The 24,711-nt window shown below is 52.1% G+C and overlaps 1 protein-coding gene across 3 annotated transcripts; it reads right to left on the reverse strand.

Moving 5' to 3' along the window:
- Window positions 1-1,367: 1,367 nt before the first annotated feature.
- Window positions 1,368-24,056, reverse strand: VWA1 (von Willebrand factor A domain containing 1). Of its 3 annotated transcripts, none has more exons than XM_054222613.1 (7): window positions 23,002-23,411; window positions 22,669-22,789; window positions 13,373-13,936; window positions 6,854-7,132; window positions 5,609-5,881; window positions 4,579-4,848; window positions 1,368-3,910 (listed from the first exon to the last, which is right to left on the reverse strand). In XM_054222613.1, the coding sequence occupies exons 2-7, from the start codon at window positions 22,739-22,741 to the stop codon at window positions 3,876-3,878; spliced, it is 1,494 nt and encodes a 497-aa protein (XP_054078588.1). In that variant the 5' UTR covers window positions 22,742-22,789; window positions 23,002-23,411; the 3' UTR covers window positions 1,368-3,875. The 3 variants fall into 3 exon arrangements, with proteins under 3 accessions (XP_054078588.1, XP_054078589.1, XP_054078590.1); XM_054222614.1 differs by lacking the exon at window positions 23,002-23,411 and adding an exon at window positions 23,940-24,056 and having other exon boundaries at window positions 1,372-3,916; XM_054222615.1 differs by having other exon boundaries at window positions 1,372-3,916; window positions 23,004-23,115.
- Between the last annotated feature and the right edge of the window lie 655 nt (window positions 24,057-24,711).

Below are 24,711 nucleotides of genomic sequence, written 5' to 3' on the forward strand. Positions count from 1 at the left end.
GCGGCGTAAAGCGGATAGAAAAGGGCAGCGGAGGAAAAAGGAAGGAAAACGGCTGTAAAAAGCCAGAAAACTCGCTAAAGCTCACAGGCGTTAGGAGGAGCGGCTGAGGGAGCTGGGGGTGTTCAGCCTGGAGAAGAGGAGGCTGAGGGGAGACCTTCTCGCTCCCTACAGCTCCCTGAAAGGAGCGGGTACCCAGCGGGGGTCGGGCTCTTCTCCCAAGGAACAGGCCATGGGACAAGAGGGAATGGCCTCAAGTTGCCCCAGGGGAGGTTTAGGATGGATATCGGGAAAAATTTCTTCACCGAAAGGGCTGTCAGACATTGGGCCCAGGGCAGTGGTGGAACCACCATCCCTGGAGGGATTTCAAGGCGGGCAGACGTGGTGCTGAGGGGCACGGTTTAGCGGTGGGTTTGGCAGTGCTGGGTTGATGGTTGGACTCGATGATCTGAAAGGTCCCTTCCAACCTCAACAACTCCATGTGAAATCCTGGAACTGTGTAAAATGTAGAATTGTCCTGGTTTCAGCTGGGAAAGGGTTAATTTTCTTTCTGGTGATTGCTGTGAAAACAATGTCAACGATACATGCTGTTTTAGTTGTCGCTAGGCGATTTTTATACTTTTCAAGGACTTTTTTCAGCTTCCCATAGAAGCCGAGAAGGATCACAGGCAGAACCGTGGAATGCCCAGTGGAATATTCCGTACCACTGGCATCATGCTTCATATAGAAACGAGGGTTGGTCAAGGGGGGTGGAATCCACGATCACTGCGCAGGACAGAGACAATTCACCAGGTGGTGAGAGTGACTTGTGTCATCATTATTATTATTATTGTTATTTTCCTTTTCCGATACTGTTCTATTAAACCCTCTTTATCTCAGTCCACGAGGTATTTTTTTCCCCCTTGCCCTTTCCCCTTCTTTTCTCCCTCTTCTCCCTGCCGTTATGCGGGGGCGGGGGGAGAGGAAGAACCGTACGAGCGGCTGCGTGGCCCTACCTGCCGGCTGGGGTTAAACCACGACAAGAACACAGCCTGGATCAGCGTTCAGAAGCGGGACAGGGGCAGTCCTTCATGCGTCTTTTTTTCTTTAAATGTTCGTGTTTCTTCCCAAATGCACACTTGAGTAAGTCTCTCAAAAAGTTCCTGCAGAATGCTTGATTTTTCTAGCAGACTCCTCTCTCTCTCTCTATTTATTGTTATTTTAATTGTTGGTGACCTAGCAGATTCATCACGTGTTATATAAATCAGTGTTGGCTCTGCTGCGTGATTCCACAGTGCCATGCACACATTTTGGAACACCAATACATTGGCAACGTCGTTAATGTCTGTTACATTATTGAGACTTATATATTTCTGAAACATTTTTTGAGGGGAGTGGGGGTAAAGTTCCCTGTAAACCAGACTATGAGGTCACGGGTGGAATGCTTACTTTTCGTATGTTTAAAATCAAGATGAATACCAGCTTTTCAACCCATACCTCTCCTTAGAACAAAAGCTACACTTAAGAGATTTGCCCATAGTGCCCTTAAGAACGAAGTAATCATTCAACAGCTCTCGTATTGTATATTTAATTGTCTTCAAAAGGATGCATTACAACTGGGGGGAATGACACATTAATGTATTAGTAAACTATGCAGGGAGTTGTGCAAAATTAATTTCTGCCCTACAGCAAGAACGAACAAGATTATCTTATTGCATGAGAGATTCCAGAGGCTTTATCTTCCCCCCTTAGCACAGAGTCTCCATTAAGATTAATCAGTCACAAACGCGCATTCCAAAGGAGAACACAAATCATGGGAAATCTTCTTATCGAGTTAATGAATGACTCGCCTCCCTCCTCTCCCTTCCTCCTGCACAAGAAGACAGCCCAGGGGAAATGCTCCATAAACCTAGACATGATGAATTGGGCACTTGGGAGACAAGGTCGGTGACAAAGTTCCTCCCAGCTCCGAAAGGAGTTGGTTCAAGAAGTCCCTAAGCAGAGCTAAGGGAGGGTCTGCAGGATGGAGCGACGCTGTATGGGGGCTCTCCAACATACAGCACAGCTTTGGGAAAAAAAAAAAAAAAAAAAAAAAAAAAAAAAAGAGTTCCACGTGTAGGACAAATAAGCAATAAATTTAAAATAGAGCAAGCGTTACTAGGGGAAAGTGTTCCCACCGACGCTGGGGTTTGTTACCAGAAAAGTATATACATTTCTTTACAGCCCTAAGCCCTGAATTTGGCAACCGTGCTGCTCTAATGGCTTTGTCACTAGGTATTAAAATTGTGGTGTTTTTTTTCCAGCTCCCCTTTCCGAAGAGTAGCTTCGTGACAGCAAATTCAAGCCTGGGGCCAAAGGGAAAAAATCAGATTTACTCTTCTCCCCTAAAAACCTGATTTTTTAAGCGTAGCTCAAGCTTAGCGCTAGGTGGAAGCCCAGAACGAGACACCGAAGATGTGCTAGGTGTTTTCTAGAGTGCAGAGGATAGAGCCTGGAATGATAGTGGTGGAGACTTGCTGTCCATAATTAGTCACAGGACAGGTTGATTAATCTCCATATAGCTTCTCTGGTAGCGGAACTCCCGTCCAATTTGGTGAAACTGACTGCAGGTATGCCACAGTAACTCAGCGGTCACGATCCAGGCAGGACCGCACCGTTCTTTGGAGGTGTGTATTTGAATGAGAAACAACAATAATAACTGCTTTAGACGGTCTTGCTGTCTGGCTTTTCTTGACTCACTGCTGCTCCTTGAGCTCAGCGGAGGGCTGAGAGCTCTACACTACTCTGCCGGGGAAGCCAATTCCCAAGTTTTTGAGTTTCCTGCCCTCTCAAGACTGATACCAAATCCCAAGGCAGATGACTTCGGGGAACTGAAGCCTTTGATGTCCAGCTGTAATCTGTAAGTCATTACAGCAGATGACTTTAACGCCAGTGCCAGAGGGAGAGCGGAACAATGTTGATGAGACTCAAGAATTCAGCAGGCAGCCAGTGAGCAAACTTTTCTGCTGGAGCGCTCTGACAGTGCTCCTCAGCCCTGGCCTGGCACGGCCCTATCGTTCTGCTTCTCAAAGTTCACCAGCCAAGCTCTGCCATAAACCAGGGACCATCTGGGAACACTACGCTGCCCCCGCACTTTATAAGGATGTCTTTTATAAAGTGTCTCCATGTGCTGGCCAAAGGCCAAGTGGGTTAACAACGTCTTTTCCTCCTCTTCCCAGAAATCCTGCTGGCTTTGACCCCATCTCCTCTGCATGCTGGGTATTTTTGTGTTATTTTATTCTTCTTTCTCCTAATGCTTTTCCCTTTCCACCCCTGAGATGCTCTACTTTTTGGGATGCCTAATTTGAGCTACCGGCTGAGCACACTGGGTGAGTTGAAGGAAAGCTGCTCTTTATCCGGTGTACCGGTTCCAATGGCTGTTGCCAGCAGGAATGGATTTGGCCACACGTGATCTTTCTCTGAGTGCAGGTGCCCAGAAGGAAAGGCCAGGACAGCCAACAGCCGAGCCTTGAACACGCTCATAAGCTGCAAAAATAAAACTGTATCAACGTTTAATAAATAGAGAACAGGCAGTAAGCAAGCAATAGTGAGGATTCATCACTTCTTTGCCTTCGGTTTGTTATGTGTCAGGCATATTTATGGAAAAGAGGGTACAGATTTGGGATCTATTAGTTGGATTGGTTGTTCCATCCAGCCAAGCCAAAAACCTTTAAGCTTTGGGAGAAACTTGGCTGAGGACAGCCTTTCGGCTTGACAACCAGGACACCGCAAGGGACAGTCCAGGCTGGGAGATGATCTGTGAGCTTTCTGGTTTCCTCCCCTGATCCCTCCTTTTTGTCCAAGTCTTTGTCTAAGCAAGATTCCTTGCTCTGCCGGGAATCAGTTCACTCCAGAGTCTGTCATGCTCTCTGTCTGTGCTTATATCCTTGGGCCTCTGTAGCTGGGAAGAAGAGAAAAAGGACAATGTCAGCTTTATCCACCCGTTCTCCGAATTTGACTGAGTCAGAGATCTCCCCATGGTCATCTTCACTATCATGCCAGCCTCCTGCTGGGAAAAAGGCTGTGCTTCTGCGCTGTCACGCGGCTGCTTTCTAGCTCTTCCTTCACTTCAGCCTCTCAAGGATCCCTTTGTGTTTCATGACAGTAAGCGGCTTCTGGGCAGTGGAAGGAGGAAAGCAGACGTGTTGTGCCTCAGCAGCTGTGTTTAATACTTAGCTTGTCCCTGCCACGTTGAAAGTGAAGGGTAGCCAAGGCTTCAAATGACTTTTAAACACCGCTTCCAGTGCCCATGCCAGCTTTTTGCACTCCTCCCGCCCTTGTTATCCCAAAGTAATTACACGACTGTCTCCACTCCACACTTTTTCTCCCGCCTGCAAACATAACGCCACTAGGAGGAGTATTGCTGCTAAAAATGGGGAAAAGAGCCCATCTTTGGACAGCACCTTTTGGGCTGGTAGCTGTGATGAAGCCCTGTTGGCAAGCTAGCTGATGAGCAGGGAGCATTTCAGCCACGAGAGCTGCTCTGTGTTGGATCTCCGTGCCCTTCAGGACACTTTCCCTTGGCTAAAGCGCCCCAGGACTCTGCCTCGCGCCCCAGCTCACCTGGCTGCATGTGCACCATGCGGCACAGCCCTTTGCCTGCCTGGTTCTTGTACATGGGCTTCACGCACACTTTGTTGGTGGTGCCCGAAGCCAGGTCTGTGAGGAGCACGCTGTGGATCTGCGGCGAAACGCTGATGACAGACAAAGGGCCAGTTTGCCGTCGGCATCTGACTCTGTAACCAAGGACTTTGCCATCCGCGGAGTCCCAGGAGGCTTTCAGGGTGTTGGGGCCCATGTCTTCAAAGCGAAGGTGCCTCACTTTAGAGCCCTCTAGAGAAAGAAGATTCGTGTTACTACGGGGCATTTGTATGGTGTGGTCCTTATGGCCCAGCTCCTTCTTCCTCCGGAGGGGACCGCTGAGAAGGGGTTGCCAGCCCGCCTGGTCTTTCTCTGCTGTAGAGACGCAATATCCCACCACTCTACACCTCCGCGCTGGAGGAGCTCAGCCTAATTACTCCTTACCTTTGTCCTGGTACCAGCAGGGAATACTTTTGTTGGCACTGTTGGAGGCTGGCTGGCCACCTCCCACACCCTCAGCTGCTGTTCTCCTCTGACCTCCTCACTCCCGAGTCCCCATAAGAGCTAGATTTTGCCTCCTGCAATATATCTTTACAGGTACCTCTTCAGAGCACAAGCTTCTGCTGGTGAAATTTCCGCCCCTCCGACGCTAAATCACACCAAAGAGGAGATAGGAGGGAAAGGCAGTTTTCTTTCTTCCTTAGGGAGATTCAGGGATCTCCAAGTCTGTTCTCCTTGTGGCCGCACCACCAGCTTGGCAGCACACACCCTGTAACAGCACTCATATTGTGCGTGGCTGCTTTTCTTTCAGCTCTATGCCGTATACATCTGCTACATCCTAATGGCACGTAAATGCTGTTCATCAGAAGCTGCAGCTTCCCCCTTCTCTCAGCCCTCCCCAGTAACCGGGCTGAGTTCCCTGCTTTCACCTACAGGCGGATGGTCTGTGCAAAGAAACAAGAGACTCCTCGTGCCCGCGGAATTTCCTATCAGCAGAGCGCTGCTCACTCACCTTCCTGAGTGCACGCTTTAGCAGACAGGGACTTCTCCTTCCCCGATTTGTAGACTGCAGTCACCGTCACTAGATAGGTGGTATTGGGTGCCAAATTCTCCACCACAGTGCTGTTGTGCTTGCCGTCCACCTCCAGCAGCTTCACCGAGTTCCCAGGGAGCGGTCCGTACAGGATCTGATAGCCCATCACGCTCTCCAGTGTAGGAGCCCAACTAACATGGAAGCTGCGTGGCCCGGACTCCGAGATGAGAACCTGAGCTGGGCTTATTTCCTCTGGAAGAAATGTAAAAAGATGTGAATGAGTATGTAATTGTCATGGACATTAATTCAAGGCATAAGGATTCTGTTAGCGGCGCAAAATTGACCTGCACCATATTTGGCTTCCAGGAGGTGGAAGAAAATCCATCCAGCAAATGGATGGTGATAGTCATCCAAATCAGCACGACCCAGCTCAGCCCTAAGAAAATGGTTTCTCTACCTGTGCAGCCAAAACTTTTCTTGCATGCATTAAAATTAATATTGGGTGCAAGTTCATCCTGACTCAGATTTCTGTGGGCCGCGTTTCTGCATGTTGCGACCCAGCATAGATCTGAGTTGCTCTTGTGGCCCAAATGACCAGTCTGCACCAAGGGGCTGGCTTCTGCTCTGAGTGCTCCCCCTCTCCTTCCCTCTTACACAGGGGCTCCCCAGCATGGATCCACCTGCCTGGAGAAGCAGCATGAACCCGCTTCAAGAGCATTGCTCTCCTCCAGCTGCACCTGCAGCCTCAGGTAGGAGCCAGGGATCTCCTTCTTCCCATAGCAATGAAGGCCAAAATTCCCCTTTGGCACTAACCCACACAAGGCAGCGCTGCTCCTGCCTGCCCATCGCGCTGGGCTGGTGAGTAAGTGCAGCAGCCCGTGCTTTACCCCACCTCAGCCCTGTTAAATACTTGCAAGCTGCAGCTCCTGCCGCCTTCTCCCAGGGCAGCGGGCTCTGCTTTCCTCCAGATTCATAGAGATTTTGAGGGTTGGAAGAGCATCTCGTGACCATCAGACCTGCTGCCCTGTTCTGGGCAGTCCACAACACCTCTCTAAGGAAGGAGCTGGCAGCTTATTACGTTCTGTCCCGACCACGACCATCTGCCTCCTCCAATCGGGCCACGAGGCTGTGGGATGCAGACCAAGGGCTGCCCTGTTTGCTTTGTGTACGTGAGGCTCGGCACGGTGGAGGCTTCCCCCTTGGTCACGACTGTGCCCGTTTTACCTGCCAGTGTAGTAACCCTCGTTGTCTGGGGAGGGAAGTAGTGGACGTTGGATTCAGGAATGAGTGCCACCTCGTAAGTAGTTTCTGGTGCAAGGTTGCTTAGCGTGAGGCTAGTGTGAGCCCCGGACACTTGCTTTGTCCTCTTCCTTGCTAGATCACCTCTTGGGCCATACTCTATGGTGTAGTAGCCAGTTTCTTGGGAGAGAAGTTCAGGCCACATCAGGCGGAAGCTGCTTGAGGTGATATCTACTGCATGGAGCCGATTTGCTTGGATAACATCTGGAAGAGGAACAGTAGCAAGAAATCACTACTGACATTAACGTACAGAAGGTGGCCCACCTAAAACAGAGGCGCTTCTGGATGGGAGGCGTAGGCTACGACAGCTGAAGTCACCCAGGGGTAGCCAAGCCCCTTCGTAGCAATTCAGCTCTCTTTGAGAGGTTCAGGAACACAAAGCCAAATCCTGGAAGACAAACATAAAGCTAAAAAAAAAAAAACCCAAAAAACGTAAAACACGCTTCAACTGAAGCAGCAATATTTGGGTTTTCACACCACTCCTACCTCTCGGACAAGACCCTTTCGCTGAAGAGAGCTTGCAAAGGGAACACCTACGTCCCAACCGCCACGAGGTGGCATTTTGGCTAAAGCAAATTGCTTATGTGTGTCTGCACGACAGGCTCCAGCTCCAGAAACCTACTGCAGCCTGCCTCCTCGGCATGTCCAGCCTCAAACCAGCTTGCCACAAGCCTCCAACTTGCTCTACGAAGCCCCAGCTTTACCTCTCCATCCTCTCTGCCTTGTCCTCTGTGCTAAGGCCAAACAGTGCTGATGATCTGCTGCGACAGGGAGTCCGGGCACAGCCAGGAACCGTGTCCCTGCCCACCCAAGCCTGCCTTCTGCCACCAGGAATTAATCTGGAGCGGTCCAGCAAGTTCTGGGCCGCCGCTGCTGCCGGGCAGATGCGTGGGAGTGACTGTCCCTGCCCAAACAGCCAGCTTCCCACGCCCGGCAAGACATTACCACGTACCCGACATGGCAAGCGGCAGCGCTGGCACCGCCTGTGGCAAAGCTGGAGAGAGAATTTGGGCACCCAGGTCCCAGAACTCCTGAGGGGAGTCATCCCGAGCTCCCTGTGGAAATCGCCTACCAGTGAAACCAAACCACCAGATTTTGTCGTGCACGCGAAGCAGCCCAGAGCGTGAAGACACACTTTGCTCCCTGCTCTCTTGGGCCAGCGACTGGGGACTGCCCGGGATTTGCTGGGGCGGCTGCATTCATCCCAGCTGAAGTCACTCCCTGCAGTGTTTCACAGAGCTCCGTTGTTTGTGACATTCGGCATTCAGAGACACTTCTTGAGCTATTCCTCCCCTCTCTCTCCCCCTGCACAGAGGCTTCTCTTCAAGGCTCGTGCTACCTTTGAGTTTTGGACACAAACACCTCTTCGGACGCTCTGCGATTCCCCAGCTTCCTTTGCTACCTGTCCCTTCTTCCTACACCCGTGGTGTCCTGAGCTCATCTTGGGCACAATTCCACCATTCTCTGCTCTTCCAGACGGGCAGAAACACACAGGACTTTGTTTCTAGCTCCAGGGAAGTGGCATACAAAGATGTAAAGATGCTTTTCTTCTCTCTCTCTCTCTTTTTTTTTTTTTTTTTTTTTTAAGGATTTTTAAAAGCACCCTGACCCTTAAAGAAGTGCATTTGCTCTGCGCAGTGGAAGTCCTGAAATCTTAACGATAGCACCCTCTGTCTCAAGCTGAAATACTTCAGAACACCATAAGTAGCTCTCGCTGGCTGCCCGTTACACGGAGGTAAAGGGAGGCACGAAAGTCTGCCCAGACCTGCAGGAGAACTGAGGGTAGCCTTGTGCTCTCAGACTGGTCCTTTAACTGGGAGAAGATCAGCTCTCCTCCTCCGAGCTGCTCCGAGTCCCTGCCAACTTCCCCGTACCAAAGAAAGCAGCCTCAGTTTTTCCTCTGAGCTGTTCCTTGGCTCTCCCAGGCGGGCAGGAAGGTTTCCCTGCCCGCTGCCGTCCCCAGGCGCTGCCAGCAGCACTCCACCCGGCCGGAGCTCGGAGGAGGCAGCACCGCGGGGCTGGGATGCTGCACCCTTCCGTGAGCCCCGCGACTACCACTGGCCAAGCCACAAAGGAACAGGGGAGAGGCCTCAGTGCCAAAAGTCCTGCCAAAAACTCAGGGAATGGAAATAAGTCAGCTCGGAGGCAGGGCCCAGGGACACCGTGAATAAATCAGTCAAGATTTAAGTGACAGGGTGCAACACTTGAGGGACGCGCTGCAGGAGCCACAGCACATGGCTCTGCCCCTCGTTGCCAGATTACAGATGTCTTGAGTTATAAAGAGGGCAATAAAGCCCCAGAAAATAGATGCCCGTGGTATGCTTGTTATGCTTCACGGCACCTCCTTGTTCCCAGAGGGAAGCAGCAAGTTAATCTCTTGTATTTGACTGCCGTGGTTTAACCCCAGCCGCAGCGAGGACCGGGCAGCCCCCTTGCACCCCGAGAAGGGCAGGGAGAAGAGGGAGAAAAAGAGGGGAAAGGGAAAAAACTCGTGGATAAAAACAGTTTAATAGAACAGTAACGGAAAAGGAAAATAGCAATAATAACAATGTTAAAAGAATATACGAGACATAAGTCACTCTCACCACCCGGTGAACTGGCACCATTCCCAGCAGTGATGGCGGATTGCCCCCCCTGCCAGCAAACCCCCATTTCTGTACTGCCCGTGACACCTATGGTATGGAATATTCCACTGGGCGTTCCACTGTTCTGCCTGTGCTCCTTCTCAGCTTCTGTGGGAAGCTGAAAAAAGTCCTTGAAAAGTATAAACATCGCCCAGCAACAACTGAAACCGCATGCGTTATTGACGTTCCTTTCATACCAAATCTGAAACATAGCAGCCACCAGAAAGAAAACTAACCCTATCAGGACATAGACCCAGGCAGCTTCTGACACACTTGTCTTCCACCTCCTGCCTCTGGGTGACTTGAAACACCGTTTCACGGTGACAAGTTTTCTGGCACCCCATGAACACTGGCGAGGCCGAGATGAAAGTCGCAGCATTCCTGCGAGTCTAACGATGCACATAAGAAACGCAGCCAGGCAGCAGAGGAACCTCGTCGAGCCGCGGGTACGCGATCCCCTCTCTGCAGAGGCTTCAACTAGGACTTGGGACAAATCACTTTCGCTTCCTGGCTCTATTTCCCTACTTTGATATGGATGGGAGGAGGGTTCTGACTCTGGGAGGGGGGAACACGCTTCTCCATTAGCAGAGTGGACATTCAAGGTCTGAGATCACTCCCTCTGGTCACCCGCTTGTATTCAGTGCTAAGTGAGAATGTCAGAGGACTCTACACTCAAAGCCTTCACTGCAGCAGAAGTTATCCAGGACCTTGTTTCAGATCACACTTGTGTTGCCCCGAATATGCACTGGAAGCAGCTGATGTTTTGTGACTGCTGGGCAGGTGGGCTCCCGCAGAACTTGGTGCAGAAGATGGTGCCAAAGGATGAAAGAAGTCAGCTGCTGTCTGTTCAACTGGCTGAGTGGAGAGCAAGTGGATGCTAGCACAGAACCTGGTGTCATCTCAAAGGAATGCCTTGGTTTCACAATATTGGAAGGTCCTTCCCCAGAAGGAGAGCCCCAAACGCCATACACAGGGTATCTAATATATAAGATGTAATGGAAGAAGCCTGAGATAGTGTCCCCTTTCCTTCACACTAGGAAAGGCAGCAGTATTTGCCAGGAGCCGGCTGTGGCCATGGCTGGGAACCGTAGCCTGCTGCATTTGGAGACTCGTTGTGCCGGGACCACGCGCCAAGGAAAAAGAGAGGGAGTGAACATACACATCCATCCACAGTCCCTGTCTTGCTCCCTTCTGCAGAGCAGCATCACTGCGGCTATTTCAGGTCCGCCATGTCTCAGAAGCAGCCCATCTTCTCTGCTCTGTGACACAGGCTTTTCGAAAAGGGAGCTGAGGCAGAGACGTCACGTCCCTTGGCTTCAGCAGAGCCTGTGGCGGGACAGAAGTATAGTTTGGAAGTGTAGGGCACCTTCCTTTTGTCTCCTTGTCCAAGTAGTGGCTGCCTTGGACTGAAAAAACCCTTGTGAAGTCCACGCTCAGCCCTAACTGTTATATTATTTCTCTGCTCAGATCTCTGATCATATTCTGAAGGCAAAGATGCTTCTTAACTGAGCAACCCCCACGTAAAGGCGTCTGCCTCTGTATCACGAGGTACAGCTGCAGGGACCGAACTCTTTCAGGGAGGGTTCTCAGCCCACCGGCGACAACAGCAACTTGGAAGCCAGAGACCATCGTGTTGGAATATCTGTGGAGCTGGCATGAAACACCCCATTCCTGGAGAGGAGGTGGAGGGAGGAGAGCAGCTCTTGACAAAGCCTGTTTGTGCACCTACAAAAGGCTTTTTAAAAACAGTAGCAAGAGATGAAGATAAGATAGCAGTGGTAATGAAACCAGTCTGGGCCATTCCAGAGTTGGAAAGGCCTAATTTCTGCTTGCCAAGGATTCTGTCTGTCCCTGCTACCCCAGGGGCCAGGAGCAGGAAGGGTGGTGGTGAGGGCTGCCTCTTCCAGGCAGGGAAGAGAGGACATATGGGGCTTTATTAAGGCTAACTCGGGTGATGTTACCAATGTCTGGTATTTTGCTTAAAGCACCAGCCCCTGGATTCACGTGGGAACCTCACATTCCATTAAAATCCCAGCCTAGTAACTTCTAGACCTGGTGGATGCGCAGAATACTGCCCTCGGGCACAGGAGAGTATTTATTACCTTTGCAGATCTCACGAACTTCAAGCCAATCTTGTGCTGCAAGGATATGCAGGCGATTTCTCATTTGGGGATGCTATTTTACACCATCTGGATTCAGGATGCGCTAGGAGCTGAAACAGCCACTTGAAACGAAACATCTGGAGGGGTCTGTGTGGCATCTGCTGCAGTAGAAGGACCGGTGGTACTGCCCATACTCACACTGGAGAGGGCGGAGATTGGAGGACTGGAGGAGAACACAGTCCCTGTGCGTGATTTGTTAGGTGACCGTGGTTGGAAACAAGAAGAAATTGCTACTTGTAGAGGATTTTGTGGAAAGGGTTACTTGGACACTCCAAAGCCAGCTCTAACCAACGCACGTAGCAGAAGCCAAATGGGGAATTAAAACAGGATTTCCAATGGAGAGAGAACCTCCAGAAAATGAATGGAAAGTCTGCAAAGTCATAGTAACTCCCTCAGCTTCCCAAATAAATCCGGAGGCATCTGGGAGGCTGGGGCTTTACAATGACGGGCACTCCCACCGTGATGACATTCAAAAAAGAACATGCCTTGTGCAGTGCGGCATGCAGATCAGCGGGAGACATTCCCCTTGGCTTCCAAACGCCTGTCTGCTGGCCCAGAATATGGCCTTGGGTCTCCTCAGACCCTTTTCCTGGATGCTTTCAAAAACAGGACTGCTGAAAAAAAAAAAAAATATTAAATCTGGTGTTTGTTCCTGCTCTCTGCACGGCAACCGCCACAACCATGCTAGCAACAAGGAGGTAGCAGTTGGCCTGCTACGCCTGACAAGTTGGGGCTGGGATTTTCTTCCAAGGGCTGTGCTAGCCAAGTCGGGCTATAGATCTGGCGGATGCAAGAACACGTTACAACAGGGGATTTATGGAACAAAAACATTCCTCTCCGACAGTCTTCATGCTGATAGCAACCACCATCCTTAATTGCTCTTTGCAAGAGGAAAAAAAAAAAAAAAAAGCCAATTGCCAGCCCCTCGTAGGCAGGAGTTTGGGATGTCGGTGTGTGCCAGCCACTGCGCCGGCACATGATGATATATATAGGAAATCACATTTAGCCTAGAGAAGAGTTTAAAGGAGCTGACAGGACCAAACCCTTCCCAGGCATACACGTCCCATTTCATGTATTCAGGGTCTTCAACACATTTGTGTCCTCCGCCTCCATCAGATGGCAGAGAGCCAGGCAGCACTTCAGAGACAAAAACGCACCCTGAATGTGAAAATCAAATTCAAGGGGCTGAGGCACCTTGCTCCCGCAGCCAGCAGCCTCTTACTGCGGTTAAAGCGAGCCTTCTCGGGAAGCCTTTGGTTAACAGTTGAGCTGTGCAGGTGGGAGCATTTTCATGCCATGCTCGATTTGAACGGATGCCTGCGACCTGCGTGACTCATTTCAAAGTCTTGTGGGTTTCTAAGGAATCCAGACAATATGCTGCCTGAGCCTCCTTCCTTCATTATCAAGTGAACAACTCGTTACAAACACAAGTTCGGCTCACTAGCAGGTCTGCAGAAGGGAATTTGTCCCAATCAGTCATGGGACCTTCCAAGGAGAATAACGATATTTGTCGCAGACCTCCTAATGTCCTTGGTTTTTACTGGGACCTATAGCTTTGTGGACAAAGCACCTCACGCTACCTGCCCTGCAGAGCCGGGCACTAACTCGTATTCAGCCCGGTTGCAATCTCCCAGCGACCCAGCCCAGCCCCGCTGTACCTCGGATAGCATCTCGAAGCTCCTCTGTGATGATGGGTAGGTCATCAACATCCACAAAGTGCAGGTGCTTCTCAGGAGGCTGGCTGGCAGCAGCAGAGAGTTCCAGGTAATTCCCCCGTCCAGTGCTGACAATGAAGACCGTTACTCCCATGTCCTTCAGGAGCTGCATGGGCTCGGAGATGTCGTCGGTGGAGAAACCATCTGTCACCCAAACCAGTACCTTGGGCACATCTGGCCGGGCACCAGCTTCATCACTGAAGAGCTTCTCCTTGGCATAGGAGAGCGCTTTGCCGGTGTTAGTGTCGCCCATGAGCTGCTGAGTGTCCCGGATGGCTTGTTGCAGAGTCCCACTGGACAGGTACCGGTCAAAGGGGAACTCCATGGTGGGCGTCGTGCTGATATGGATGATGCTGGCCTGGACATCTTTGGGGCCAAAAGTGAAAGGTCGCACAAGGTCCCACATGAATTCCTTGACTCTGGAAAACTCATAGTAGGAGACGCTGCCAGAGCTGTCCAGTAAGAAGAGGAGATCTCCCTCTGAATTGGAGATAGACGGCTGGGGACCTACCAGGGGAAGAGAGAGGGAGGTGTGTTAGTGAAATGGTGTGAACCCCTCCCTGCACAGCCATCTGCTGGGAACGCTTGGTTATCCGGTGCCAAATCTCAGAAATCGGTGAGAATTTTGCTGGGTAGAGACCCAGCTGCACAGCAGGACTGTGACCCGTGTTGGACTGTTTGTCTGCCACTGCTTTCTTTGGGTTCCGTCTCACTTTGGGACGTCGCAGCTGTTCAGCCTGACCTACACCCTGCCCGGGGAGAGAAGGCAAAACACTGCCGTGGAGCTGGAAGGAGCTCTTGGAGGCACTGCAGCACCAGCAGCCTCGTGCTGATCTGCCCATGGGACCCTCTCAGCGGCACGCGTCAAACACACCACCCACCCCACAGGGTTTCACGTTGGCCAAGAGGGTGAGACACGTGCAAAGGAAGAGTTGGAGCACCTCAGCGACACAGCAGCAGCAGCCCTGAGCACTGGTGGTGTGCTTGGTCCATCACTGTGAAGGATGGCACAACATCCAAGCCCGCAAGTGGTGTAGCTGCCATATTCCACGTTTTTCAGTCGGCTGAGACAGCCGACAGAGACCCCCAGCAGAGTCAGCACACCTCAGCCCTGCCGCGTGCAGCTTGCCCTCTGGCTCTTGGCAAAGGCCGCCGCCGCAGACAAGGTTGGCCTTTTGGAGCTCGCTCCTTTATCAGGTTCTGCACCTCACCCAGATCAATCGCCACCCAACGGCGGTACGGCTGAAGATGCATCTCACCTTCCCGCTGTGGTGACCTCTCCAGGGGCAGGCTGGAGTTCCCCCTGCCTGCATCGGCTCCCTGCTCCCCAGGCTTTGTTGCCAAATTGGTTTTAAAGTCATGTTTTACAGACTTGCGGAGATAAAAAAAGACAGTGAGGAGGACTAACAGCTACTTTTTTCCTCCTTTCCGTTCACATGCATGATCCCTACCGTATCGTAAGGTCCCTACCAAGGATCCCTACCAAGGAGCTACTTGGACGGCTACAGAACAGACCCCGTGTCTCAGAGGAAAAAGGCCAGTCGTGGGAGAGGAGAGGCAGGCCAAAACCCTCTGAAAAACTGGGATGAAATATGCCTGACTTCAGGCTAGTGCCTGACTCCTGAGAAAATACAGCGCCTCATGGAACGAGGGCAGGATGAATGCCTGATATTCGTCTGGTCCAAACTCAGCCTCGATGCATAACACGTGGGAGCAGAAAATACCACGGCAGCAGTGAAGGGAAGTAATTTCCCAGGACACTAATCTCACCTCCTCATGCTGGGATCCTGCCGAAGCACAGGGGGCTGGAACAGGGCAGGAACGGGCAGGGGAGAAGAGATGCCCTGGACCTGGCACTGCAGGAGCAATGGGAGCTCTGGCTCTGGAGCACGCCTTGCACTTCCATGCACACGAAACCGCCTGACAGTCTTTCCGGGCACAGGCTATTAACCCAGGACAGATAAACTGAACGGCCAGGGCAGTGGGAAGGGGCAGGAGCTCAGGAGCAGGAATCAGGGCAGAGCCAAAAGTACAACCCGCAAGTCCTGGATCCTGCTCTCACCGCAGGAAAAAATGCCTCTGAACTACATCAGCTTGTGCTGACACCCCTTCTTGCACAACACCAGGCTGATCCCGAGTGCTTTCTGCTCCAAGCTGGAGGTGGACATGTTCCAGGAGCTGGGAACATTCCTCACCAGCCTGATCCGTGCCCCGTGCCAGGGAGCAGCCTCTGCCATCCAGGGCGGCAGCCCCAGAGGAAGAAGCAAACGGCTGATGGCAAGACCGAGACCAACTGCCAAGGTCAGGAGCAACCTCTGGGCCTGAGACAACGTACAGGTTTATCCCATCTTCTGACAGCGGGAGAAAAAAAAACGAGCCGTATTTGGAAAAGAAAGACATGATAAAGAAACTTGATGAGAAAACCTGCTGGCTGCGCTCCCCCAGGAGAGGCGGCTGGTTCTCAGAACTGGCTGCCTCTTGGTCCAAAGGCTACGGTCCACACGCGGCCGGCAGAAAGCTCCCTCATTTGTCCCGCTGCTGGCAGGGACGCCTGCAGCGGAGGGACCCCTCCCTAGATCGCTTTTTAAGAGCTGGGCTAATGGGATGTTTTCTTGCTCTTCTGAACACATACTGACCTCCTTTCCCAGACAGCCTTCGGAGCAGCACCTCAAAGGGGCTCTGGGACAAGGTGTCTGGGAAAGGGCTGCGCAGACCCATGTGTGCGGAAGAATGGCAGGAGGAACGTGCCTGTGAAGGTGTTGGCCTGGAGTCCCGCTCCATTCGACCCATTTTCTTACCGTTTGGATTAAACTGCTGTGTGGGAAGCACAAACACATAAGGGACGACTCCTTCTACCACTCTCAGAGCTTGGGAGATTTACAATAGCTGGAATATCAATAATGAGTTTGGAATTCTTTTAAGCACCACCCTGCTTTCTGACAGCTTCTGAGGTGCAAGAAGGGAGGAAAAAGCCTTCGACCAGAGATCCCTGCCAGCACATTTGGGCTCCTCTGTCCGTGAAGGGATCGGGAATGTGGGATGGCCAAGAAATGTGGGATGGCCAAGAAATGTGGGCTCTGGAGCAGGGACGGCCGCGGTGCAGCACGCAGTGGGTGAGTGCTGGAGCCACGCGTGGGAGCCAAAACCACAAGGCAGTCGACAGCAGAATGGAAAGGCTCCCATGAAATTAATTGCTCCAAGGAGACAGCTCGTGCAAACAGTTCTCCCCCTGCAGAAAGCCATGTCAGGGCAGGCCCAGAGATAGCAAGGAGCCTGGCAGAGATGAGCAGGGGGTTGCCAAGCCCCCGCTGGGGCACTACGCCGAGAGGCAGCCGGGAGATGGCAAAATCCAGAGGAGGGAAAGGACCAGGGGAATGGTCTGTGGGCACAAGGGGCGGATTACACGTCCTGACGGCGAAACCTAGTGACCTGAGCACAGAAAAGACCACGAACCAGCAAGAGCACAGCCATTCAGGGCCCAACACAAGGGCCTCAAGGGGGAAAACAGAAGGTGGAGAAGTGGTCCGGGCTTGAGCCACAGGGAACTTGATCCTCTTTGCCCAGTTTTCATTTGCACGGTCTTTGCCCTGCTATTAATTTCCCTCACCGAGCACCTTTCAGATGCCTGTCTGTGCAACTAGGGATGAGCGTCCCGTCCCACGGCAGGGATGGGGATGTCTGTGTGCTCAGGGACGTCACGGGGAGGTACGCCGGAGAAAGGGCCGGGTGTGCGGGGAATGCCCACAGGCCGGGGGACAGAAGTGACACGTGCGAGTCAGGACCGCACCAATTGCACGCGCCACAGTAGAGGTGTGCGCTGGAAGAAAGCCAGAGCGCTTGCACACACGGTCTGTAAACACGCACATAAATGTGCTGCCCACAAGTCACCGTGCTGCTACAGAGACCGAGCCAGCACAGGAACCGCTCTCCCGTAGGTGCAGAGACATCCCAGACCTCCCCAAACAACAGCAGAAATCAGATGGAGCCTTCAGAAACGGAGAACCTTAGTGTTACTTGGAGGTGACTAAGCAAGAGCTGCTAGGAGGAGGCCGGCGTGGGACCTGCGATCTACACGGATTACAGCCAATTCCGCGTGACCCAGCAGAGCTCAGCCCTGCGCTGCAGACACACACACCCCCCCGCCCCCAGCAACTTGGCACCCACAGCTGGGCAGAAAATAAAAGTGAAGTCCAGCGAGCTTCCCTGCTTGCCCACAGCAACACGCAATTTCATCACCACATCACACAGCAGAGCTGAACCTGTGACCGACACCCATTCCTAGAGCTCCCTACCTCCTGACGGCATTCCAGCAGGGCAGAGCAACGAGGGCTTCGTTTATAGCTTCTGGCGGCGTGAAGCAAGTCAAACACACGTAGCCACGGCTCTGTGCTCTCCCCCCCTGCTTGGAAGAAGTACAAGCCACTTACTGGGCTGGCAAGCCATAGCGAGAGATCTTGGCAACGTGATTGCCGCCTCCCAGGAGGAAATCATAGAACGGTTAGAGTTGGAAGAGACCTTAAAGATCATCTAGTTCCAACCCCCCTGCCATGGGAAGGAACACCTTCCACCAGACAAGGTTGCTCAACCATTGTTTCTCCCCTCTGCTCCTCACCAGTTTGAGGAGCATCACTCCATTCCCGAATGTCGCAACAAACAGCCGCGAAAGCTTCTGACCCTGGCAGGGCAGGGATCAACGGCCAAAGGACATGGCTCACAAGTGGTAAACGGGGTCACGCGCACCAGCACCCTGGGAACTGGGAATTCACCACCAGGGGGAAGATGCAAGCAAAATCCCACTACTGCCAGGACTGCCTTCGTGGGTGAAAACCAGCATGGAACACCTGCTCAAGGGAGAAGAACATCAAAGGAGAGTCAAGAGCCAAGCCCCTGTCAAGCCGCACTCTTGACTGTGCCCCGCAGCTCAGGGGCGCCAAGATGTAACGTCCTTTAAACACTGGTTTACGTAAAGTTAGCGTCCAGCAAGCACTGGTTGACCCATCATAAGCTGCTGGAAATAGCTGTGTTAATTTGAAGAGCTACAGCTTGATACCACAGTGTTCCGCCTGGCGGGTGGAAAGCACTGGTTAACGGCAATTGGTTAACAACTGGTTAACAGAAGCAACAGTTAGACTGTTGGGCAGGTATACATATTTTGGAGCTACAGGGATTGTCCGTGGGTGGAGCTGAAGGCTAATCCTTCATACAGGCAAATACCATCACAGTTACCTCTGCTTGACACTCAGCCCCCATAAGATGGAAAAAAACTCCTCCCATTTAGATTTTGTCAGCAGAAAGGATCAATAAAAAAAAAAATCTCGACCAAGGATCTCACTACATAAGGAGCATGACAACGCTTATAAAGTGACCGGACACTCCATCGTCCTTTTCTTCAGGTTTAGGTTTTCAATTCCTTCATCTTTCTTGCTGCTCTTTGTCCTCCATCCAATGCAAACATGCCACCCGTGCCAGAGGTGGGGCTGAGGAGGTTCGTTACCAGTAAATCCCCGACATTACGCAAGCGGCGGCTGTTTTCAAGCCGTTTTCCCGTGCTTTACAGCAAAAAAAAGAAGATCGGCTGTTTGGCAAGGTGCCAAATGAAGATTTCTCACTTTGGGTGGGATTCTGAGAGAAGGGGCACCCATCAGCACCTCCCCGCCTCCCCCAACGGCAAGCCTTTGCTTCTTGAAGGGCTGGGGAATAACTCTGCAGACCTCACATCATTGTGCTCTGCTTAAGTCTAGGTGTTGAGATACTAGCTGTTTAGCTTAACTAAGTAAGTTTTAATTAGAATAAATTACTCAGGGTTATAATATGGTGTGATTTATGCCGTTTGGCTCCTTTACTTGGCACGAGAGAGATTTTGAGATTTGAGATTCAGAGATTTGCTGAAGCCTTTAGGCCACGATAGAGTTAATTTCCTTAGTAATTTTCCTCGCAGCGGGCACAGTGCTGTGTTTAGTCTTTTAGCAGGAGGAAAACGTCGATAGCACACTGAAGTTTTGGTAGCGTTTTCCCTAAGTCTGGGACTTTTCAGTTCCCCACGTTCTGCCAGCCAGCGCAGGTGCACAAGAGGCGTAAGCCAGAAGATAAGGAGGCGACAACCCTCGGCAGAGACCGCACATCAACAAGGTAAGAGCAGCCAACGGCCGGCCTGGACACAGAGAGAGAATCCAAGAAGGTGTTAGAAGATCCCACACCAAAAATCACCGCCGGACTAACAAACAGATGCATGAAGAGCGCGAGAGGGGCGGGGGTAGAGATCGCAAGGGTATCAGTGTTTGACGTCCCTCCCTGGAGACACCCAGCCCGTCCTGACCCCGCTGCTGGACCTTTGAATTAAATGATCTATTTTTATAAAATCCAACGGCTGCGAGTCTGCTGTGGGAAACCCGGGGTCGAGCCTGAAGAAGGAGGGAGCGTGGCCGAGAGTAAGCCTGTGTGTGATGAGTGGAAAGGGGCACCCATCGGCTCTTGGGGGTCACCCACTGCAAAGGCACCCTGGTCCTGGCAGTTAAAGACTCGGGTGGTGAGTGTGGGATGCCATGGCTGGGGTGTGAACGCTGGGGCCACGGCTTCTCCTTTAGGGAACACCAGAGAACACCTGGCAGTACCCGGTTGTCACCCTCCAGCTGGTAGGTGGTCAGCAGACAAACGTTAGTCACACAAAGAAGTGTTTTGAAGGGATCGATACGGGAGCAAAATGTCACCGTGGCGTCGCAGTGCTGCCGATTGAAACACTTGGCTTTTCCAGCAGAAAAGCAGCTGGTCGGACTTCCCTGTCTGACACCGAGATGCTGACAGGAGACATCCGCTTCGAGAGCCCTCTGCACACTCAGCTGGGACCTGAACACATGCCTGATTTACACGGGACTTGGAACTTGTAGAGCGCAAAGGATTTAACAGCCAAAAAGGAACACGTCCTGTCTCGGTTAACTATATTTGAGATCCCATGTTTGTCTTCCCTTCTCGCTGTTCGGCCAAGCAAGGGAAAAAAAGTTCTGCTCCGAGGGGAGCCAGGTTCGGAGGCTGGAGAAGGCAATCGGCTCTTCCCTGTGGCCCCTCGGGATCACAGTGAGAGGCAGGTGGAGACAGGAACCACCTCTCCCAGAAGGAGGGGTGTCCCACCAAGCCAGCCCGGAGGTGTCAGACACATAAAACCACGTCAGAGAGAGAGGCCCGTGCCACGGGAGGTGGCTACACCACAGGTCTGTGTAAGGAGCCGAGCTCCACCAAACAAAATATACCTGTGTGACTAAAAGCCCAAACGGCCCGTGCAGGTTCCAGCTCGTCCGTGCCACAGATTACAGGCTGTAGGTTGAGGAACGGCCCTTCAGACAAATTCCTCTGGCAGGAAGGAAGCTGGGTTGCCATCTCTTATGATCTTTTCAGGAGTTTCACTATCTCTGCTCATTTATTTAGAGCCTCAAGGGTCCTGGAATCATGGAATTGTGCCAGGTACGGAGATGTGCTTCAGAGATCAGTAAGTGCAGGGCCCTCTGCAAAGTGCGTACGGATGGGCCCTGTCTTTATTTTTCACTTGCTGCACCCACAGGGACGCCAACGTCCCCATCATTTTCTGCTGACGCTAGTCCCGGGTAACCAGGTAATGACAACCTAAGTCTCATTTATCAAAGCCCGAACTATCCAATGGTCCTACTTTACACTGATGCAACAGAGCTCTGAACCTGGACCCAAAGGGGAAAGCGGTGGAACTGGTCATGCGATGCTCTGCCGTGACTTTGTGCCTTGGTGCACCTCATCATTCCTGAGCACGCAGAAGCACCACAGTCCACCCCGTAGCTTCCTCGCTTTGTCCACTGCAGCTGAGAATAAAGCCACGATCATTCACATTCAGTCAAGTTCCTCGGAAACAGTCACGAGCACGCATCCCTGCCTCTCAAGCAGTCCCTCTCATGGTGTGATCACGACACACCACCACGGCACCTCCAGACAAGAGCCAGCCCATGCCCAGGAGCCCTGCCAGAACGGCTGTTTGCTCAAGGGCGCTTTAGGGAGCACCCGGGAGGAGCCGAGGAGGTCCCACATCAAAGCTGCTGAGGAAAGGGCACCTTGCCCACCAGCAGGTTCCTTTCCTCTAAAGGAGCTCGGCAGCATCCAAGCCTAAGTCAGCGCATCAATAACACAACACACACAGCTTCGCCTCTGGAGCAAGGCACGATCCTTCTGGAAAGCCACGGCTTGCTTTTCCACGTACTCTGAAGGTCTCAGCATTGTTCTCAGCCTGGGCTGGGGAGCTGCCACACACACTCCCCCGGCAGCAGAAATGCACGGCAATAGGAATGACTGCCGCCTGCGTGGACATCGGGCACTGCGACAACGCCAGCGGTACCATCCTGAGCCGGCCTGTCTCAGAATCCAGGGACAGAATCCAGCACCCTGTAAGGGGATCCGAGCAATAACACCGCCTGCTCCACACCAGAGGCAGAATCAGACCCCAGCAGCCTGGGCTGCTGTCTGAGGACCTCCCGTCCAGAGAGGCAAGAGGTTCACTTCTCCTTTCACACTGGATTACATTTCCCAGCTGCAGTAAAAACCAGCAGTCAAAGAACAGACCCTTTTTCTGCTTGTGAACACAAGGCAGAGCAAAAATCATTGCATCAGCTTAGCCATCACGATGTGGGCTACGTCTTCTGCCCAGCACGTACAGCGCAGGGACCAGAGACGAGACGTTCATCTCCTCCCCATCCCTCTCCCCGCTGCCAGTTCTGCGAGACTGACCCATAACCATTTTCCCTGAACAGTAGCCAAGAGAAATCATTTTAAAGAGGAAATATAAGGATTGAATTACAGAGATTAGCAGGAGAACAAGACGGGCAGGTATAGTACCAATCCCTGGTTTTACTTCTGTTAATCGCTGTGCCTCAGTAGAGAGGTAACAGTGCGGAGTCAGGACTTTCTCCATATGATCGCACTGAACTGCAAGTTTCTGAAACAAATACCTTTCCTTCTACTGGAAACAAGCAAGATAAAATTTCTTTCTAATGTGGCAATTTTAGAAAGGTTTTTTGTTTGTTTTGTCCTCGTGCCAGCAAAGTAACATACAAGTATAACAAGGTTATATGTTTTTTATATACACGTAGGTGTTTATACACACCTAAAGCAGCAATATAACTTCAGCTTTTATTCTGAAAGGCATTTTACGAGAGGCTTTAAGGACCAGGAGATATTAAATGGGGGGAAAAGCAGAAAGGGAACGCCTTGCCTTTTCAGGCACTCACCGCTCTCAGGTGCGTCCTGTCCCGCCGCCAACTGCAGCCACAGACCAAGAGAAAGCACTGCCTTGGCCAACATAGCAAAGCCTTGTCCCGGGCAAACTACCTTAAATCCAAAAGCTTGGCTCTGTGAAGGCAGATGAGAGGCTTAAGATCAGTCATATTACGCACAAGGATCCACCAGATCCCAGGGTGCCACTTCTATGCCGCTCATGCTCTGAGATCCCACTGCTTCTTTACGCGTTTTGCTGGGCTGTGGTGTAAGCTCTGGCTCCTGAAGGCAATTTTCCTTCCACTCCCACCCACCCCCCCACACCCACCACCCCCCCCCGTACACACACTCCTTTTAAAGTCATAAATCCATCTTGACAGGAATCGCTGGAGGAGAGGCACAAACAGCACCCTCGCCGCCGCTGCTCCTCTCCCCCGTTCAGCTTGCCCCAGGAGCGAGGATTCAATTGCAGGCAGCCTGCGTGCAGCTGGGCTGGTTCGGGAAAAAAAACCCCAAAACCAAAAAAAAAAAAAAAAACCACCATAAAAATATATCCCTATAGATAATACTTTGGCCCTGCAAGACGCTGGCAGCAGTCCAGCTACCGGGGGGGGGGGGGGGGGCGCGGGGAATAATAAAAAAAATAAATAAAAGCTCAGAGAAATCCAAAGCTGCTCTGCTCTGGAATGAACTAGAAGAAGGAAAAACACGTATATAGAGGAAAGAAAAAGTAGAAAGGCTGGGGAGCCGTGCCCTGCCCTGGGAATATTGGCTAATCTTCTGGGAGGAGGAGGAGGAGGAGGAGGCTGAGCGTTCCTCCAGGTCCTAGCGCTACCCAGCGTGTCCCTTCCCCTCGCTGCCCCGGGGGGACCAACCGAGGCCACCCCGCGCTCCATACCCTGGCGCAGAAGCCCCCAAGGAAGGCAGAGCCCGCGGGAAGCGGCCGCTGCCGAGGTGGGCGTGCGGGAAAAGGGCACGGAGCAATATCCTCCGGCGCGAGTGGTACACGCGAGAGCCTGCCGCGTGCCCGCTCATCATCTCCCTTCAGCGCGGCGTTACATACGCTCCCAAGTCTGCGACTTCTGAGTCAAAGGGTTCTCACATGCCTGAAAATAAGCCCGTGACAAATCTCTTACTGGATGACGGGGCACAAGAGCGTAAACCAAAGACCCCGGGCTCAAACTCCCCGGAGACGCAGCCACTTTAATTCCCCTGTGTGCGGGAGGCTTTTGCCAGAACGAAACCGGACCAAACCGAGTTTCCCTTCTCACGGCTGCCCGTGTACCTGCTTTTGGCTCCTGCTCATCAAGAGGGAGGTGACAACAGTCCCTTTCCCTTTCTTCACTGTAGGTTTTAACGTGTGCTACTTCTGGACAGATCCAAGACATTCCTGGTGGAGAAAAGCTGGAAAGTTACACCCCATTACGAAGAGACCAACCAATCATCACCTCCCTTAACACCGGGAGTGCCCAAATAGACAAGCTAAAAAGTAGCAAGAAGGGAAGGTTTGGAAGGCTGTGGGATTTCTGAACCCGGTGAGCAATGTTTCCTCCTATTTGATCTTCCTCTCTCCTGGGAACCGTAAAACAGCGAACAGGAGTTAGGAGCCAAGGAGCTGTGCAGGGTGGAAAAGAAGCTGTATCCCAACTCACCAACCCAATGGAAAGTCAGACGAGGCCCAAGAAATCAGATCCAATTGAGAAACCACGGATTCAGTCAGCTGGTTCCATTTCCCGGGCACTTGCTTGTGTTTCCCCTCCCAGTTTGGTACCCAGCCGCGTCACGAAGGAGCTTTGCAGCATCAGGCTGTCCGATGCCTCAGCCCCACGTGCCATAACCCCATAGGAGCGACAGCCCCACATGCCATATCCCCACAGGGGCGACAGCCTCACCCACTGACTCACACAGGCTGGAATAAGCCTTATTCCAGGCACTCAAGTTAATTAGATACCCCTGCTCTCATACCGAGAGCATGTCGCCTGTGAGATCCCCTCAAAGATGGCACCTGGATCCTGCTGCAATACTGTGACCAAATACTGTTGCTAACCGGTTTCCCT

This window comes from Rissa tridactyla, chromosome 16 (assembly GCF_028500815.1).
Source record: "Rissa tridactyla isolate bRisTri1 chromosome 16, bRisTri1.patW.cur.20221130, whole genome shotgun sequence".
Classification (NCBI taxonomy): Eukaryota; Metazoa; Chordata; class Aves; order Charadriiformes; family Laridae; genus Rissa; species Rissa tridactyla.

Bases quoted from the DNA above. Each gene is read 5' to 3' on its own strand.
- VWA1 (XM_054222614.1), bottom strand. From the start codon at position 23,960: ATGAGCAGGAGCCAAAAGCAG. The intron at 22,790-23,939 runs GTACACGGGCAG...CTGCCTTCACAG, and splicing joins TGAGCAGGAGCCAAAAGCAG to AGCCAAGCTTTTGGATTTAA. The intron at 5,882-6,853 runs GTAAAACGGGCA...CATTTCTTCCAG, and splicing joins GAGGGTTACTACACTGGCAG to AGGAAATAAGCCCAGCTCAG.